General features: G+C 41.0%; 1 protein-coding gene across 8 annotated transcripts in view; it reads left to right on the top strand.

Annotated features, from left to right (window-relative positions):
- The window catches only part of NEB (nebulin), a 173,556-nt gene that overhangs the window by 106,948 nt on the left and 48,692 nt on the right, over positions 1-17,916 (top strand). For all 8 annotated transcript variants that reach the window (XM_044303563.1, XM_044303568.1, XM_044303566.1 and 5 more), the window contains 8 exons: positions 2,997-3,101; positions 6,972-7,076; positions 9,237-9,344; positions 10,429-10,533; positions 10,622-10,726; positions 11,623-11,727; positions 12,889-12,999; positions 13,210-13,320. In XM_044303563.1, the coding sequence (XP_044159498.1) occupies positions 2,997-3,101; positions 6,972-7,076; positions 9,237-9,344; positions 10,429-10,533; positions 10,622-10,726; positions 11,623-11,727; positions 12,889-12,999; positions 13,210-13,320 (855 nt within the window). The remainder of the gene's footprint in view (positions 1-2,996; positions 3,102-6,971; positions 7,077-9,236; positions 9,345-10,428; positions 10,534-10,621; positions 10,727-11,622; positions 11,728-12,888; positions 13,000-13,209; positions 13,321-17,916) is intronic.

Genomic DNA, 17,916 nt, shown 5'->3' with positions numbered 1-17,916 from the left:
AAAAGGTCCAGAGTTCATTTCAAGTGTGCTATTTGCATTTGGAATCTGTTGCTGTCAACTCTCAAGATGAGACCCAAAGAGCTGTCACTATCAGTGAAGCAAGCCATCATTAGTCTGAAAAAACACAACAAACCCATCAAAGAGATAGCAAAAACATTAGGCGTGGCCAAAACAACTGTTTGGAACATTCTTAAAAAGAAGGAACGCACCGGTGAGCTCAGCAACACCAGAAGACCCGGAAGACAACGGAAAACAACTGTGGTGGATGACCGAAGGATTCTTTCCCTGGTGAAGAAAACACCCTTCGCAACAGTTGGCCAGATCAAGAACACTCTCCAGGAGGTAGGTGTATGTGTGTCAAAGTCAACAATCAAGAGAAGACTTCACCAGAGTGAATGCAGAGGGTTCACCACAAGATGTAAACCATTGGTGAGCCTCAAAAACAGGAAGACCAGATTAGAGTTTGCCAAACAACATCTAAAAAAGCCTTCACAGTTCTGGAACAACATCCTATGGACAGATGAGACCAAGATCAACTTGTATCAGAGTGATGGGAAGAGAAGAGTATGGAGAAGGAAAGGAACTGCTCATAATACTAAGCATACCACCTCATCAGTGAAGCATGGTGGTGGTAGTGTCATGGCGTGGACATGTATGGCTGCCAATGGAACTGGTTCTCTTGTATTTATTGATGATGTGACTGCTGACAAAAGCAGCAGGATGAATTCTAAAGTGTTTCGTGCAATATTATCTGCTCATATTCAGCCAAATGCTTCAGAACTCATTGGATGGCGCTTCACAATGACCCAAAGCATACTGCAAAAGCAACCAAAGAGTTTTTTAAGGGAAAGAAGTGGAATGTTATGCAATGGCCAAGTCAATCACCTGACCTGAATCCGGTTGAGCATGCACTTCACTTGCTGAAGACAAAACTGAAGGGAAAATGCCCCAAGAACAAGCAGGAACTGAAGACAGTTGCAGTAGAGGCCTGGCAGAGCATCACCAGGGATGAAACCCAGCGTCTGGTGATGTCTATGCGTTCCAGACTTCAGGCTGTAATTGACTGCACAACAAAATAATAGCAAAGACAGGTGCACTCTGCGGTCTAACTAAACCCTCAAACTGATTTTAAAATTGAGAGATTAGCCAACATGTCCTACGGTGTAGGACATGTCTGAGCCAGAACACCACGCCAAGGTTTCTCAAGTAGCCCGGGACCTAACACTCTCCTACCTGTGCCGTATGGGCAATACCAGGAGCCAGTGGGCAAATTACAGGAGCATGAGGCTGACTCACAAACAACTCACCAGTTACCTCTGGCATGTAACCATGCTTGCAATGGGAGGAGGGAGGAGTCTGGGCCATATCAGCCCGTCTTGAGTGGGACTCGCAGATTCCTCCCTCCTCCCATTGCAAGCATGGTTACATGCCGGAGGTAACTAGTGAGTTGTTTGTGAGTCGGCCTCATGCTCCTGTAATTTGCCCACTGGCTCCTGGTATTGCCCATATGGCACAGGTAGGAGAGTGTTAGGTCCCGGGCTACTTGAGAAACCTTGGCGTGGTGCCTGGGCTCAGACATGACCTAATCTCTCAATTTTAAAATCAGTTTGAGGGTTTAGTAAGACCGCAGAGTGCACCTGTATTTGCTATTATTTTGTTATATTGTTATATTAATTATCACATCCACATAATTGCTACCTTGTGTGGGATGTCTATTGTGGTACTTGTGGTTTGCTGCGGGCATCCTCCACCGTATGCATTTTTGCTGGGGATCGTCATTAGCAACGGGCCACAAGTTCAGGATTTGCTCCCCTATATATATGCACGACTGCATGTGGGTTTGAGCACCTCCTGCTAATGCCACACTATTCTTTTCCGTTTGTATATACTGTAATTGACTGCAAAGGATTTGCAACCAAGTATTAAAAAGTGAAAGTTTGAGTTATGATTATTATTCTGTCCCATAACTTTTGGTCCCTTAACAAGTAGGAGGCACATATGCAAAGTGTTGTAATTCCTGCACCGTTCACCTGCTTTGGATGTAAATACCTCAAATTAAAGCTGACAGTCTGCAGGTAAAGCACATCTTGTTCGTTTCATTTCAAATCCATTGTTGTGGTGTATAGAGCCAAAAATGTTAGAATTGTGTTGATGTCCCAATATTTATGGACCTGACTGTATATAGTTTTATGTTTTAAATGTATTTTGTTTATCATTTATTATTGTCGTGATTTTTATTATATATCTGTTATTTTAAGATGTTAAAGTAGTAGTCAGTGGCATTGTTGTCAAGATGACAATAATTATTATTTACGATGTTGATGATTATTATCTTATTGAGTTTGAAGGTTGCCATGAAGGTCTTCATCCACATAATTATATTTATTAATATCTTAAAATCCAAAGGTAAAGTTTCTTTAAAAAAAATGTTCAGAAAAATATGCTGCTATTAAACTATAACCCAATGTGCTGTTCTGAGCAGAAATTATACAAAGCTGCTTTTGAGAAGGAGAAAACACATTACAGCGTTGTGGTGGATGATCCTAGACACCTTCTGGCTAAAAGTGCAAGTGAACAGATTAGTCAGGTAACAAAGCTGCCCGGTGGCGGTGGCACGCTGTGGCCTGTGGCCATTCTGTTCTTTGTCTGTGTAGGGCGTCTTCAGGATAGGGTGTCTCATTTTCAACTGTGCCACTCAAATGTCTCATTCATATTTGAGTGAGCCTTCAAAGAATGCTGTATGTACTCTGGAATATGCATGGCAAACCTTTCTAAAACAAAATATACAGATCTGAAATAATAAAATGGAATCTGCTAAATATTTTTAAAAAATTATAAAAGATTTTAAAATTAAATATTTATCTACATCCTAATGTTTGCCATGTGATACCTCAGTACATAGAGGATCTCCGCCTACATCCCTTCCGATGCATTTCAAGGGATCTAGAGCTGTCTTACATGTCTTTTCTGTACTTCGTTGGTCTTTGCATGAACAGAAAAAGTACAAATCTAAGGCCAAGGTCCTGCTCCAACATGGATGCAATGAAATTCGAAGGCCAGACATGTTACGGGCAATGTGCAACACCAGTATGTGGAGTCAGGTAATATGAAAAGTGAAAAATGCATGCTTCACTCTATGCTATTTCCAACATTGAAGTGCAGCTTTCATCCTACCTATAAGAATGCTGCCATATTGCGCACTAATACAGCTGCAATATACCACGCTCTTAGACGACATGCGCTTAATCTTAGAATAGCTATTCATAGCAATTAAAACGCTAAATGTATAGTAACTGCAAATAATGCACATAAAGCTCTGTGCACATTAGCATTGTGGCCACTTCTGTTTAAGGGGGTATCCAAGTTCAAGAAAAACCCAACACAGTGACGGTCAGGGTTGCTGTGTTTTTGACTGATGTTTTTGAGACTGGTATTCTTGACGTCAAAAACATGGAATCTTATTGTCTCAAACTGAAGCCTCTTAATTTTAAAAAAATCACCTTACTTTCCCCAGCTCTCTCCAATCTAGCTGCAGCAGTGAAGTCCCATATACAGCACGTGACCACTGCAGCCAGCCACTGGCCTCAGTGATGTGTGCCAGAAGAAGGCTGAGGCCAGTGGTTGGCTGCAGCAGTATATGGGATGTCATGGCTGCAGCAGTATATGGAATGTCATGGCTGCAGCTGAAACAATACAACACAGCGGAGAGAACAAATAGAAAAGCGCAGTGGTAGTGGATCGGAGGGGGCTTGGGAAGGTAAGGTCAGTTTTCTTACATTATTTTAATAAGTTCCCATCATTTCGGAACAATAAAAGAAGAACTCAGACAAACTCTTTACGGTGTCATGTTTTTGACAGAAAGAATAGCATAGTCTAAAAAATTATCTTTCAAAAACACAGCAACCCCTTGCTTTTCCTGCTTCCTCTTCAAGCCCTTCCCACTCCTTCGAGACAGGACCAGAATACAGCAAAGTCATCTCACTGCCAATCAAGAAGGAGATGCTAGTGGAGGAAGGAGGAGGAGGAACAAGGGTGGTGCACCGAGCGGCTTGGGAGGCCTTGGTGCACTTAACTGCTTATTTACATATGGATTAAAACAACCTTTTCTCGAGAATGAAGCGACAGATTGCTAGGTGAAAGGTATCATTGCATCGAGCTGAGCTAGTCCTATCAGGCATTGTGCCTGGTTTGTAGTGAATTTTCTGGTGACAGCCTCCCTTTAAGTGATGGCATATACTAGCGAAATGCTATCTCCTTATGAGATGTGAAACCTTATCTCATAGTGAACGGGTTTTGGATTTGAACCCGAGTGCCCCTGTTTTTGTAGAGCCCTGCATTAATCTTATATATAACCAGATCCAGTCTACCAATCGGGGGCTTCGACAACCTATGGTCACGAATTTTTTTTGCCATTTGTGTCAGTCCTTCAATATATGTTATCAGCATAGACTCCAAATAGAGCAATGGTCTCTGACCTGTGGCTCTCCAACAGTTGTAAAACTACAACTCCTATGCCCTGAAAGTTGCAGGCTGGGAGTTTTTGTAGTTTTGCCAGCATTGAATGCGGATTATACGAATAAGAAGGACATTGATTGCAATGTCCTTAGGGAATTCCCTTATAAGTTCCTTTATAAGAGAATTATAACGGAATATAACGAAATGCAAAACGGAAGCCTTTAAGAGGCATTCTGTTTTGCTCCGTCCTAATACATGTCTATAGAGCCAAATAACGGTTCAGTTCGTTTCCGCTATACATGACGGAAAAAATAGTCCTGTCGAACCCGCCCTTATGTAAAATCTGCCCGTTATAGGCTTTGCCTTTATTTCCCAATCTCGCACGGAATATTAACGTATCTACTTCAGGGTGTATAGCAGCGGCTCAGACTGCCTCAATGTACGGGGGTCAGGTCCAACTGCAAATCTCACCGGTTTCATGATGAGCAATGAGCAATTTAATTCCCGTCAATAAGCGTGCAGAGCCTCGTAGCGCGCAGCGTATCTGTCAGTGTTAAGAGCCCTTATCCAGCTCATCGGATAAGTAACAGCTTCCGTGTAGAAGCAATCTAATCTGGACCACTCACACGGACAGGCAAGTGTAATTTTGTCACTAAGGAGATGTAACGTGGGAGTGATGAGACTGCACAACTACAATGAAATAATCAATCCTCAGTCTGAATGGGACGGAGAAAGGTAGCAGCGCGCGCCCACTGCGGTTCGGGCACATGGGGGGGGGGGGGGGGGTCTTATTATTGAATTAAACCTGGCGGTCCCATCCATCTCGCATGCTGGCTGTTTCAGAAAAGTTGGTTTTAGCTGCAGACGTGTATCGTCTGGTGTCTGTGGTAGACGTCCGTGTCTGTGTTTTGCATGGTGTGAGGAGGCTTCAGTGGATTGCTGTGAAGATTGATGGCTTTGTGCAAATGTACACAGCAGACAAGTACATGAAGTAACGGCATGCTGATCTGACATTTACCTGTTGTGCTATAGTATAGCTGCTGTGTAACATACACTATTTTATACCATGCATTTATATACTTTATACTAAATGATGCTACACTACACTATTATATGACAAATTAATATACGTCATTAGATATTATAGCACACTGCACTATACTATACAGTAATATTATATTACATATTAGTATGTTGTTACATATAAATTTATGTTATAGCACACTGCACTATACTATATGAGGCATTATTGTATTATATTACATATTAGTATAAGTCGTTACAACTTACAAATAAACTGATGCTATAGCACACTGCATTATACTATACGATATGTTATTATATTATATTACATATTAGTGTACGTCATTACATGTAAACTGATGTTATAGCACACTGCACTATATACTCTACTACACCATACGTTATTATGTTACATATTAGTGTACATCTTACATATTAGCTGATGGTATAGAACTATAGAACACTGCTCTATACTACATTATATTATATATTAGTATTTATCGTTACATATAAACTGATGCTATAGCACACTGCTCTATACTTTACGATATGTTATTATATTATATTACATATTAGTATACGTCATTACCTATTAACTCATGTTATAGCACACTGCACTATACTATACTACACAATACATTATTATATTACATATTACTGTACATCTTACATATTAGCTGATGCTATAGCACACTGCTCTATACTATACGATATATTATATTATATTACATATTAGCATACGTGATTACCTATTAACTGATGTAATAGCACACTGCACTATACTATACTACACAATACATTATTATATTACATATTAGTGTACGTCATTACATGTAAACTGATGTTATAGCACGCTGCACTATACTATATCATACCACATAGCGATTTACTGTATACAAACATGCTACACCACTAAATCATTACACTATGCTATATTATGCCGCAACACAAATATCACATATCTATACTGTACTATATTTTAGTGTATCACACATTGAAGAGGTATTGCCATCTTACAAATTATAGCATATTGCTATCACTTTATAATTGGAAGGGACTTACCTCTTGGCCTCCACAATTGGCAGGGATCTCCAGTTGGCCCCACATTGCAGTTCCCTGCTCAGCGGGTGGGCAGGGTGCCGCTGTGGAGAGAAAAACAGTGAAGGCGGGTGCAGTGCTACAGCGTCGGAGGTCGGAACCCCACCAGTCATAAAGTGATGTCATAGCCTAGCAGTATGCCATCACTTTATAACCCTCATTATTATACTTAATTATACACTGGTGCTGTGCTCTATTATATCACTCTATAAAACACAATATAATGCTACATAGCAGATACTGAAATACATATTACCACATACATCATGCTGTAAAACCAAAGAAACAACACAAACAGAACTCCCCTCTAAATATTTAGACCCCCCCCATACATGTCTAATAAGGAGAGCCTTATGTTAAGCATGGTGTATATGGCTGTGTGCTTTTCTCTATAGTGGAAGTATAAGGAACTCTATGAAAAGGGGAAGGACAAGTACACGTCAGTCGTAGACACACCCGAGCACAACCGAGCTCAGAAGGCCGGGAAACAGATCAGTGACGTGAGTATGGTGATAAGTATTTATTGGGGCAGCACGGTGGCTCAGTGGTTAGCACTGGTGCCTTGCAGCTCTGGGGTCCTAGGTTTGTATAGGTTTCTTCCGTATACTCCGGTTTCCCCCAACACTCCAAGGTCATACCGATAGGGACAGTGTGATGCTAATATCTGTAAAGTGCTGCGGAATATGTCAGCGCTATATAAGTAAGTGTAATAATAGGTACATACAGTGGTGTAACTAGGAATGACTGGGCCCCACAGCAAATTTTGAACAGGCCCCCCCAGAAACTTCTTTGCAACCCCCTCATCCTGTGTAAACCCCACCCCAGTGGCTAGTCAAGATCGCTGTTTTAGACGAGGCCCGGCAACCTCTCAGTCCATTTTTTACAGTGTCTCTGTATATAATGTCATTGTATAATACTGTTGAGGGGGCTCTGACACTAAAATATTTTAGTCCTCCTCCTGGGTGGGCCCCTTCTGAGGTCGCGCCCCAAAGCAGCCCCTTCCCCTGCTTTGCCTATAGTTACGCCCCAGGGTACATAGAAATGTACTGCCTTCACACTATTTAGTAACATAGACTCAGTGTTGTAGCCAGACTACTATGGGCCCGGTGCAAACTTTGGACTTGGCCTCTCTCTCACTCAGGTAGCGCTGCCGGGATTGCCCATGGAGAGAGAAAAGACAGTGCACAGGTTTTATGGGCCTCGGGCCTCCCACCTCCTTTTTCATGTACCTCACTCAACTTGAGCACTGCCTGAGTGAGACATCCAGAGGGGGAGGAGAAGCAAGGCGCATCACAACTATGCATTGTCTTCTCTCTCCAGGCAGCCCTTCAAACGCCCACTGAGACCGCGATAATTAACCCCCTGCAGGGACCCCTTGATACAAGGAACAAACACAAATTTGCAACCAATAACCATCAGAAGTTGACATGTATGAAAAAATTCATAAAACCTCATCCACTTACCTGCTACTGTCTGCAGGGGCAAAATCTACCACCATGCAAATCAAGCAAATCCTTGGGGCCCCAGAGATCAGGGAACTCCCCTGCTGGTTACAAGTGGTCCCCTAAAAAAAATACTAAAGGTTTGGACATTTTGCCTGTGCAGATGGTTGAGGGGGTCAATATCAGCTGTAGAGCAGGAGAAGAAACGCCCAGGCTGCACTGCTAGGCTAAGGGTCCATTCACACGTCCGTTGTTTCTTTCCTGATCTGTTCCGTTTTTTGTGGAACAGATCTGGACCAGATCTGGACCCATTCATTTCAATGGGTCCTGAAAAAAATCGGACAGCACAATGTCAGATTTTTTTTCAGGACCCATTGAAAATGAGTGGGTCCAGATCTGTTCCGCAAAAAACGGAACAGATCAGGAAAGAAACAACGGACGTGTGAATGGACCCTAGTGGGGCTTAGAGGGCCAACAAGAGCAGAGCCTAGTGTTGCTGTTAGGCAGAGCCTAGTGGTGCATTGAGGCACAGCTTAGCGATGTGATGGGCCCACATTTGCTTGGGGCTCCAGAAATACCAAACCCGGCCCTGTATACCGCTGTGGATTTCACCTTCACAAATCCACTGCAAAAATTCCGTCCTGTATGGACATACTCTTAATGTTTTACAGCTTTCAACATTAGGGGGAGGGGTCATTTACTATGCTAAAATATGGCTAAATTTCAGGCACAGATAGCGGCGCAACTTCGCCCTACTAAAGCCAGGTCTAAAATTGAGGGCGTGGTGTGGGTGGGGATGGGCATGGTTCTCATTTACCATTTTCTACACCTGTTTTAGCAGACGTCTTACAGCAAGGAAGCTGTCTTACATTTAGAACTGGCGCTGAATGCGTTGAAGGTATGTAGAGGCCGGCGCCTCTTCATAGCTTCGGCAGATCCACCGCCAGCTACGGGGCTTTTTTAAGACTGGCGTCTAAAACGCCGGTCTTAATAAATGTGCCCGTAGGAGTTTTTGAAAACGTGTTGCATGTATATATTTTTGAATGATTTGACAACACCAGCATAGCAGGCCTATCCAAAAAAGTAGCGGATACTAAACCTATAAGATACAAAGCTCTGTAAGCAGTAGACCTCATCCTGACTCTGTTCAGATTACTTATTTCATGTAACATGGTGTGTTTTCCATATGCACTAATATTCCTGTTTTCACGATTGCAGAATATTTACAAAATGGAATGGAACAAAGTCAAAGCCAAATCCTACACCACGATCCATGACACGCCATCACTGATCCACGCTCGTAAGGTCCAAGACAAGATCAGTGAGGTACGTATTAACCCAATGACAACTGTTTTGTTAAAGATGAGAGGGGATTAATGCGCTGACAAACTCCTCCCAGAGGTAGGAGCAGGAGCAAAGGATCTGGAATGCTGAAATTCAACATTCCCAAATCTTTACCCCACCCCCCAAGAGCCGATGTTGGGAAACTCCCCACTAAATACATTGGATGCGATGATCCTGACCATAGTGGCAGGATCTTCTGGGTGTGACCACCTCTAGCTCATCAATAATGGAGTAGAATTTAAAAACAGACCTCACTGTCTTTTCTGAATTGGAGGTGATCCCCTGCTGGCATTGTAACCATGTAGATGTATTAAAGTGTTTTTTCGGGAGTTTAATATTGATGTGCTATCCTCAGGGTAGGTCATCAATATCTGATTGATGGTGGTCTGGCTTCCAACACCAGCACCAATAAGCTGTTTAAGGAGACCACGGCACTTCACTAAGCACTGTGAGCTCTTCCTGGGCCAGTGACGTCATGTTCATCAGTAACGTGGCCTATGTGCAGCTCAGTCCCATTCAAGTGCACTGCCACTATCCAATGCACGGCACTGTGCTTGGTATTTAGTGAGGAGGCCACAGCATTGCTTTCTCTTCAAACAGCTGGTGAGCGGGGTTGCAGGGTGTCAGACTCTCAAAGATCAGATATCAATGACCTATCCCGAGGAGAAGACAGCATAAAACTAGATGAGACAAGCGGAAGCTGTGCCAGATCTATCACAATATGATACATTTGGCACACGTTGTTAGACACTTTTCTCTTCTTTATGCCTCTTGGCTTGCTTTACACCAATAATTTGTGCACTATTACAATCTGGCACATTTGGTGTCTCTGCTTAGTCGCACCACCTTTTCTAATGTTTAAAATGTCTAGTGAGGCACAAAAAGTGTCTCAGACATAATAAATCTGGCACGCATCATTGTACACCAGCTTTTTGGCATAATTTTGTTGACTTATAGTGCATTTTTCCTGGTAGAAGTCCCCCAGTGTCTTCAGATCTTAGATGACGTATATTTATACCCCTCTGAATTATCTTGATCAGTAATTGTCTTGTTTTGTCTTTCACAGCTGAAATATAAGGAACTATATGAGAAGAGCAGAGGACACTGTACCATGTTGTCCGATTCTGTACAGATCAAGAGGGCCAAAGAAGCCTACAAATCCATCAGCAATGTAGGTAGCCCTTCTACTAGCTCTCATTGAAAGCCACGTCTCCTCTATCGGAATAGTAATCCTCTACATTATTGCTGTTTTTGCACAGTTGGATTACAAGAAGAAGTATGAAGCCACCAAGGCTCAATGGCAATGGACTGTCGATAGACCCGACTTTGTGCAGAATGCAAAATCATCTATGCAGCAGAGCGATGTAAGCAACTTTGTTCTTGGAAATGTCTTGGAAAGTCACTTCTTCACACTTAGAGCGGTTGCTCATTAGGGACAATTCCTTTCAGAATGTGACCACTGGGATGATGATTTGATCGCTTCAGGTCCCAATTCTGGCACTCCTGGCAAATGTGGTATTACACAGTGGCCATTTAGATAAGTAGCTATCCTTGATGGCTCTAATCTATCCCAACTAGAGCCGCTCTTACAGAATGGCTTTCTGTCCTGGCTCATAGAGTGGGATCCCTTGGTGGAGAACCATTATCTGTGATGGATGTACATATTACCTAATAGGACATTAGGACAAGGTTTTTCCTAATGAGACAACCCCTTCTTAGCAAAGTCCTATTGAGACAGTTTGGAAGGAGATTTAAGGTAAACAAAAACTATCATACTTTGGGGTTGTGTTGTTAGCGGGACCAGTTGAGCTGGGGTGGTCCATGTGAGCACTAGGCAAACCGTGGCAGATGCCAACGTCCACTGGCCTTGGGGGTCTAGGGTGATCTGGATAAAACTGTGTGGTAGAAAGGGTGTATAGTGTGGCTTTGTTGTCCAAAAGCCAACATACACCTGGAGCTCGCCCTATTAGCAATCATCATTACATGCAAGGAAGATATATGTTGTACATGCAGTGAAATAGGCATAAACGGAGGCAGTGCCATACCCTGCCATCCAGCAGAAACCAAAGGCAGCTCTACCACAAAACCAAGTAGTAGTATCAATGAGTGGCTAGACTGGTCCACTACAGTCCCTGTTTGTGATGTTTCAGGGAGGGCCTTGTACCAATTTAGCATTGTAGCCCATTAGCTTCAAGCTGTGCCCCAGTTCTTTTGTTCGCTTTATAATTTTTTGTATTAACTCATGCACTATTTCTTCCAGTATGAATACAAACTTGACAGAGAGTTCCTGAAAGGATGCAAGCTCTCAATCACCGATGACAAGGACACTGTCCTAGCTCTCAAGAATGCCGAAATGAACAGTAATGTGAGTAATCAACAAAAATTTGGAATATTCAATCTACAAAATTTACATGTTTTGAAAAATATCACTCATCCTTCAGTGTACTGAGCAGTATGGATGCTGAGAAATACATCTCAGGCTACTTTCACACCTTCTGTCATTATAATACAACCGCCTGCATCCGTTCTGAATGGATCCGGTTGTATTATCTATAAAATAGCCAAGACGGATCTGTCTCTTTTGTGTTCGAGAAAACGGATCGGAATGCATTCTTGTGCAATCCGTTCAGTTTTGCCCCCATTGACAATGAATGGGGACAAAATGGGAGCGTTTTCCCTCGCTATTGAGATCCATGACGGATCTCAATAGTGGAAAGGGAAAGCACAAATGTGAAAGTAGCCTCACTATGTCCACCTTTAAGTACCATCTGGTTTATAAAGTCCAAGATTGCGTTCTGATTAATATGTTAGTAAGTATATCTCTTTAGAATGCTCTGAATCCCCTCCATAGCATAGAATTAAGTGCTGACATTTTCACCACTAGGGGGAGCTTAGGTGTTTACTGCATACTGCGCTATTATTGAATTCAATGTAAAAACTGTATGCAGTACGTTTCTTAGTGCCTCCTAGTGGTAGATGCAGGCAGACAGAATTTAATTTTTTAACTCTATGGCTATGCAGGGTATTTGGAATTTTGTATAGTAATAATCTAACTTCATATAAACATATATTAAAACATTAGATAGGTATTCCCATCTTGTATGCGATGGTGTTTTGCTAGGATACACCATCACTTTATGAATGGTGGAAATGAGTCCTCTGGGACCTCCACTAATCATGAGAATGAAAAGGATGCAGCGCCTTGGAAACTGCATCCATCCCATACATTTGAATGGAGCTGTGCTGCAGTTCCCTGCCCAGGAGGTGGCGGGGGCGCCACTGTGGAGGAGCAGTTAAGGGGCAGTATTGCTATTTTTTCTCTCCGTCTTTTTCATTCTCAAGATCCCAGAGGTCAGACATCCACATATCATCAAGTGATGGCATATCGTAGCGCAAGCATCAAATTTTAGACCTAATTGGATAAGAAAAAAATAATATGTGATGAAGGGTGAACATTCACATTCCATGTTCCTGGTACAAGTGCAGTTTATTGGTGTACATAACTGATATTTTGGTGGCTTTGCAGGTGAAATATAGGAAGAAGTATGAGAAAGGAACATACCAAGGAGAATTTGGAATTGTTGCAGATACACCTCAGATCATCCATGCTAAATCTGCCAGCAATCTTGTATCTGATGTAAGTTCAAGCCGGATGGCATATACTAAACCATTAATGGCTTTTATTAAGGTTGATGTCAACCATTGTGTGCTAATTTCATAATCCGATTTTCTGATAAATTACTTCATCCTGGAGGCCACCACCGATGGAAGGGGTAACTGCATAGGGACTCATACAGATAGAAATTACTGGCTGGAAATAAATCTTGAATTTTCTTTCTTTTTTCAGAACAAATACAAGGAAGCAGTGAAGAAGCGCCTGTCACAATGCACCTTTACAACCCTGCCGGAAACACGTGACACAACTCATGTCAAGAAAGTGACTAAGATTGTCAGCGAGGTGAGCGCAAAAGTGTGACTGTAATGCATGGCGCAAGTTATGAGACCATTATGAGTATTCCTAATATTAAGATATAGAACCAATCAGCGTATTTGGTTAGAGGCCTCTACCATTTGCATCACATAAACCACGTGACCAACTCCAGTGGTAGCAACAAAGGCAGCATTGGACTGGGTTACCTTGGGCCCACCAGAGAAAATGATTCAGAGGGTCCACCCTCCATTGATACAGAACCTGTGTATTTTCTTCGGACATATAATCAATTAGGAATATGTAAATTATAGTGAGCACTCAATATCTGTGGTCATATATCAGGTCTGTTGATATAACTATTTTATTAGAACATGAAATGGTGCATACAATAGATATAGCATAATAAAATATCGTACCTTAAGATTAAAATTAAATAATAAAACAAAATATGGAAAAACACAGTTGGTTATACCGATAGAAAATTGGTCACTTAAGGTTGGTATTGTCTCCTTATAGAGGCTGCAATTTTGTTTTTATAGGTGTTGCAACATTGTTCCCAACGTTAAATATCTCCTTTATCAATGGTGTGTCCGTGCATGTAGTTAGCCAGAAGTACTCACTGTTTGGGGTTCGGCTCGTGTGTAACTGTCCGTGGTGGCGTCCCACCGTGGGTCAGTGCACTCACCCAATGTAACGTTTTTGGAGTGTCTTCCGATATTCACGGTCCGCGGTGTTGTTGCGGTAATCCTGCTCCCCAAGAGACCGCTGTGCGTCCCTCGTGTAGCTGGCGTCCTGCTTTTTTGCTGACACTACACGTGATCAGGGCGCCGGGGAGGTCTTTACCCGATGAAAAGTTGTGGGATATCTCCCGATGATCAAAGTCTGCGGTTACGGTAATCCTGCTTCCAGGTGGCCGCTGTGTGTCCCACGTGTGGCTGGCGTCCTGTGCTTTTTGCCGGCACTCCACGTGATCAGGGCGCCGGTGAAGTCTCTACCTGTGATTGGTTCAAGACTCCTGTGATGAATTAGGAATATTTTCGATCACCGTCTTTACGGTCGTGTCCGTGATTCCGTGTGCTGATCAGCTCCGATGGGTTAAAGTGTCCAGTCGTCTATAGGGATCCCAACCGCTATACGCGTTTCAAGGTCTCTGACCTCTTCCTCAGTAGCTGGTTATGGGATCCAAAGGTACTTCCTTATATATCCTGGACGGGTTACACCTTGTTTGCTTAATTCGGGATCATTGCAAAATCTGGTTTGGAGTTAGATATTTTGAAATACCTCCTTGTATTTTTAAATAGAGACATTCATCATTATACAATGCTCCTTATACCTCGACATTAAATTGACCAAACTACAATTCATTATAAATTATAAATTATTTCACAATCCTTAATGTATTTAGCATAAATACATATATATTTATAATCAATGCATGTTAAAACTGATAAATTCATACTATAATAATCATGATAAAATTATACCATTGCGCTTCCTCTCTATTAAAATATTTAAAAATATAAAAAAAAAAAAAAAAAAAAAAAAATAAAGAAATATACATAGTGATATTTTTTCAATTAAAATATTACTTTAAAATATTAATTTAAAATATTAATTTAAAATCAATATATGTGTTCATCTGTGTTTTCTTATTTGTAGTGATGTAAAGGAAGTGGGGGCTCCCAACTAAGGGGAGATCGGGGTGCTGATTTTACCGCTATACCACCGATGTCCCGTCCGCTGAGAGCACCCACCTCTTGATCTACAAAAAGCCAAATATTTCAAAATCTGCGTTAAGACCCTCTGGTAATAAAGTGTTAAAATCATATATACGTCTCGCCTCCTGTCTTGACATATTAGAGATGTGATCACCTCCTCTCCAATGTATATCTATCTTTTCAAATGCCGTAAACTTTAATAGGGAGGGATCCTGGTTGTGGTGATATTTAAAATGCTTAGAAAGTGAATGTTTCTCGTATCCTGTTCTAATTTTAGTCATGTGTTCTGCAATTCTGACTTTTAATAGTCTCTTCGTTCGTCCTATATATTGTTTTTTGCAGGGACACTCAATCATGTATAAGACGTTTGCTGTGTTACATGATAAAAATGTATCAATAACATACGAAAAGGAGTTTGATGTGGAGGAAATTAAATTGGTTTTTTTTGGGAATTTCGTGTTTTTACAATTACTACAGGTATTACACCTATAAAATCCCTTTAAGTTAAAATAATTTTTGTAAACATTTTCCTTTTTGTTTTTTACAGTTGGTGCTACTTTAATAGCCAAATTCGGTGCTTTTGTGTAGACTATTTGTGGGCCATTAGTCAAATATGGACCTATTAGTTTATCATTTGTAATATGATGCCAATGGTTTCGGATTATGGCTTCAATCTTCCTATATTGGGCATTATAGGGTAAAATAATCCTAATTTGATCCCCCATTTTGGGGTCAGTTTCTGTTCTGGTCCTTGTTTTTTCTTCAAAGAAGGTTTTCCTATCCATATTTTTTACTTCTACTAGGGCTTTCTCTACCTGTTGTGAAGGATATTTTTTCATCAAGAATTGTCCCTTCATGGATATAGCTTCTTTCATATAGTCCTCTTCTTTTGTACAATTGCGCCGTAGCCTCCTAAATTGCCCCTTAGGTATATTAGCAGCCATCTTGGTAGATGGCAGCTTGTATAAAGGATATAGCTATTTTTGGCTATCTCTTTTTGGTATGTTTGACAAATTAATTTATTCTCCTCCACCTTAATAGTCAGATCCAAAAACTCTATCTGTTCTTTATGTGTCTTTGAACTGAATTTTATACTATTATCATTCTGATTTATATAATTTAGGAATGTTTTTAGATCTTCCTCCGTTCCTCTCCAGATGAAAATTACATCGTCAATGAACCTACGCCAGAGCACCAGGTTCGTCCCCAGTGTGGGTGCTATAAATTGTTCCTCCCACTGTGCCATAAAGAGATTGGCATAACTGGGGGCGAACCTGGTGCCCATGGCGGTGCCCATCAACTGGAGGAAGAAATCAGAGTCATATATAAAGTAATTATGACTAAGAATGTGTTGTACCCCCTTCACTATGTATTCCACTTGGTCTGGTAGATATTCTCCATATGATGTCAATTGTTGTGTTAAGGCCTCCAACCCCTGATCATGTTTGATTATAGTGTATAAGGAGTTGACATCAAGGGTTCCAAGAGTCCAATTTGATTCATATTCAAGATTTTCAATGATTTGAACTATTTGTGTAGTATCCCTAATATACGCAGCTGTCTTCCTTACTACTGGTTGTAGTAATCTATCCAAATACTGGGATAGATTTGCTGTATATGATCCTATTCCGGAGATGATGGGTCTCCCCGGAGGGTCCAATGGGTTTTTATGGACCTTTGGAATAGTATAAAAGACAGGTGTACGTTTGGGGGTACTAATAATAAATTTTGATTCCTGTGTATTCAAAAATCCTTTATCTAAGCCTTGTTTTACGTATACTTCCAGAGCTTCAACAAATCCTGTCATTGGGTCTTTCTGCAATTTTAAATATGTGTCTTTGTCTTCCAATTGTCTCCTACATTCTATATTGTATTTCCATGTATCTAAAATAACAATTGCCCCCCCTTTATCGGCTGGGCGTATAGTTATATTATCATTTTGTTGCAATTGTTTAATTGCATGAATCTCATGAGGTTTTAAATTATTGAATTTCCTTGGGTCCTTTTTAATTTTCCTTAAATCTGCCTCTACATTTTTCTTAAATGTGATAATATCCTGTCCCATTTCATGTCTTGGGTATGTCTTACTTTTTACCTTAAGATCCGTATGTATGTATGTTCCTTGTGTTGTCCCTATTGTGTTTATAGGGTTCTTCAAAAAATATTTTTTTAAACATAATTTACGTATAAATTTTTCTATCCCAATGTAAGTGTCAAATTTACTTAGTGGTGCCGTAGGTGCGAATTTTAATCCTTTATTCAATAGTGCTTGTTGTGCTTTGGTTAGGGTGACTGAACTTAAATTGATTATGGAGTTAACCTCCTCTGTTAGTGTCTCCTGTGGTGTGTCCTCTCTTTTCCTTCTCTTACCTCTTCGTGTCTTCTGGTTTCTATATTCGGATTGTGCTGATGTTTGTGGTGTTTCCCTACATAGGTCTCCCTGTTGTTGTGAGATGCATATTGATTCCTTGTTGGATGTGCTCTCTGGGGATATTGGTTTTGATTGTTCTTCTGTATATCCTCTCTGTGTCTTAAGTTGTAATTGTGTCCTGTGACTTGTGTCATGTGTTGGTGATCCCGAGGTGATTGTTGAAATGATCTTGTGCGGATCCTGTGGTGTGGGGGTGTGCGGTCTAAAAAAAGGGGATTATTGAGTGTCTCATATCTGTTAGTGATTGGGATATTGTATTGTACCGGTCTTTCTTCATTTATATCTCTTTCTCTTTGATTTGGTGTTCTAATAGTATTCAGGTGATCTTCTGTTGTGTTGTATCTGTCAGTTTGTCTGTCATTTTTCAGCAGATTCTGAATTTTTTTACTTTTTTTTGAGATAATTTCTTGTTCTACTGTGCCCAACTGTTTACATATTCTATCTTGCCAGTTTTTGAATATTTCATTTTTTGGG

Source organism: Bufo gargarizans, chromosome 8 (assembly GCF_014858855.1).
Source record: "Bufo gargarizans isolate SCDJY-AF-19 chromosome 8, ASM1485885v1, whole genome shotgun sequence".
NCBI classification, from domain to species: Eukaryota; Metazoa; Chordata; class Amphibia; order Anura; family Bufonidae; genus Bufo; species Bufo gargarizans.
The sequence above is the reverse complement of the archived record's forward strand: the minus strand, read 5'-3'. Positions and strand labels throughout refer to the sequence as shown.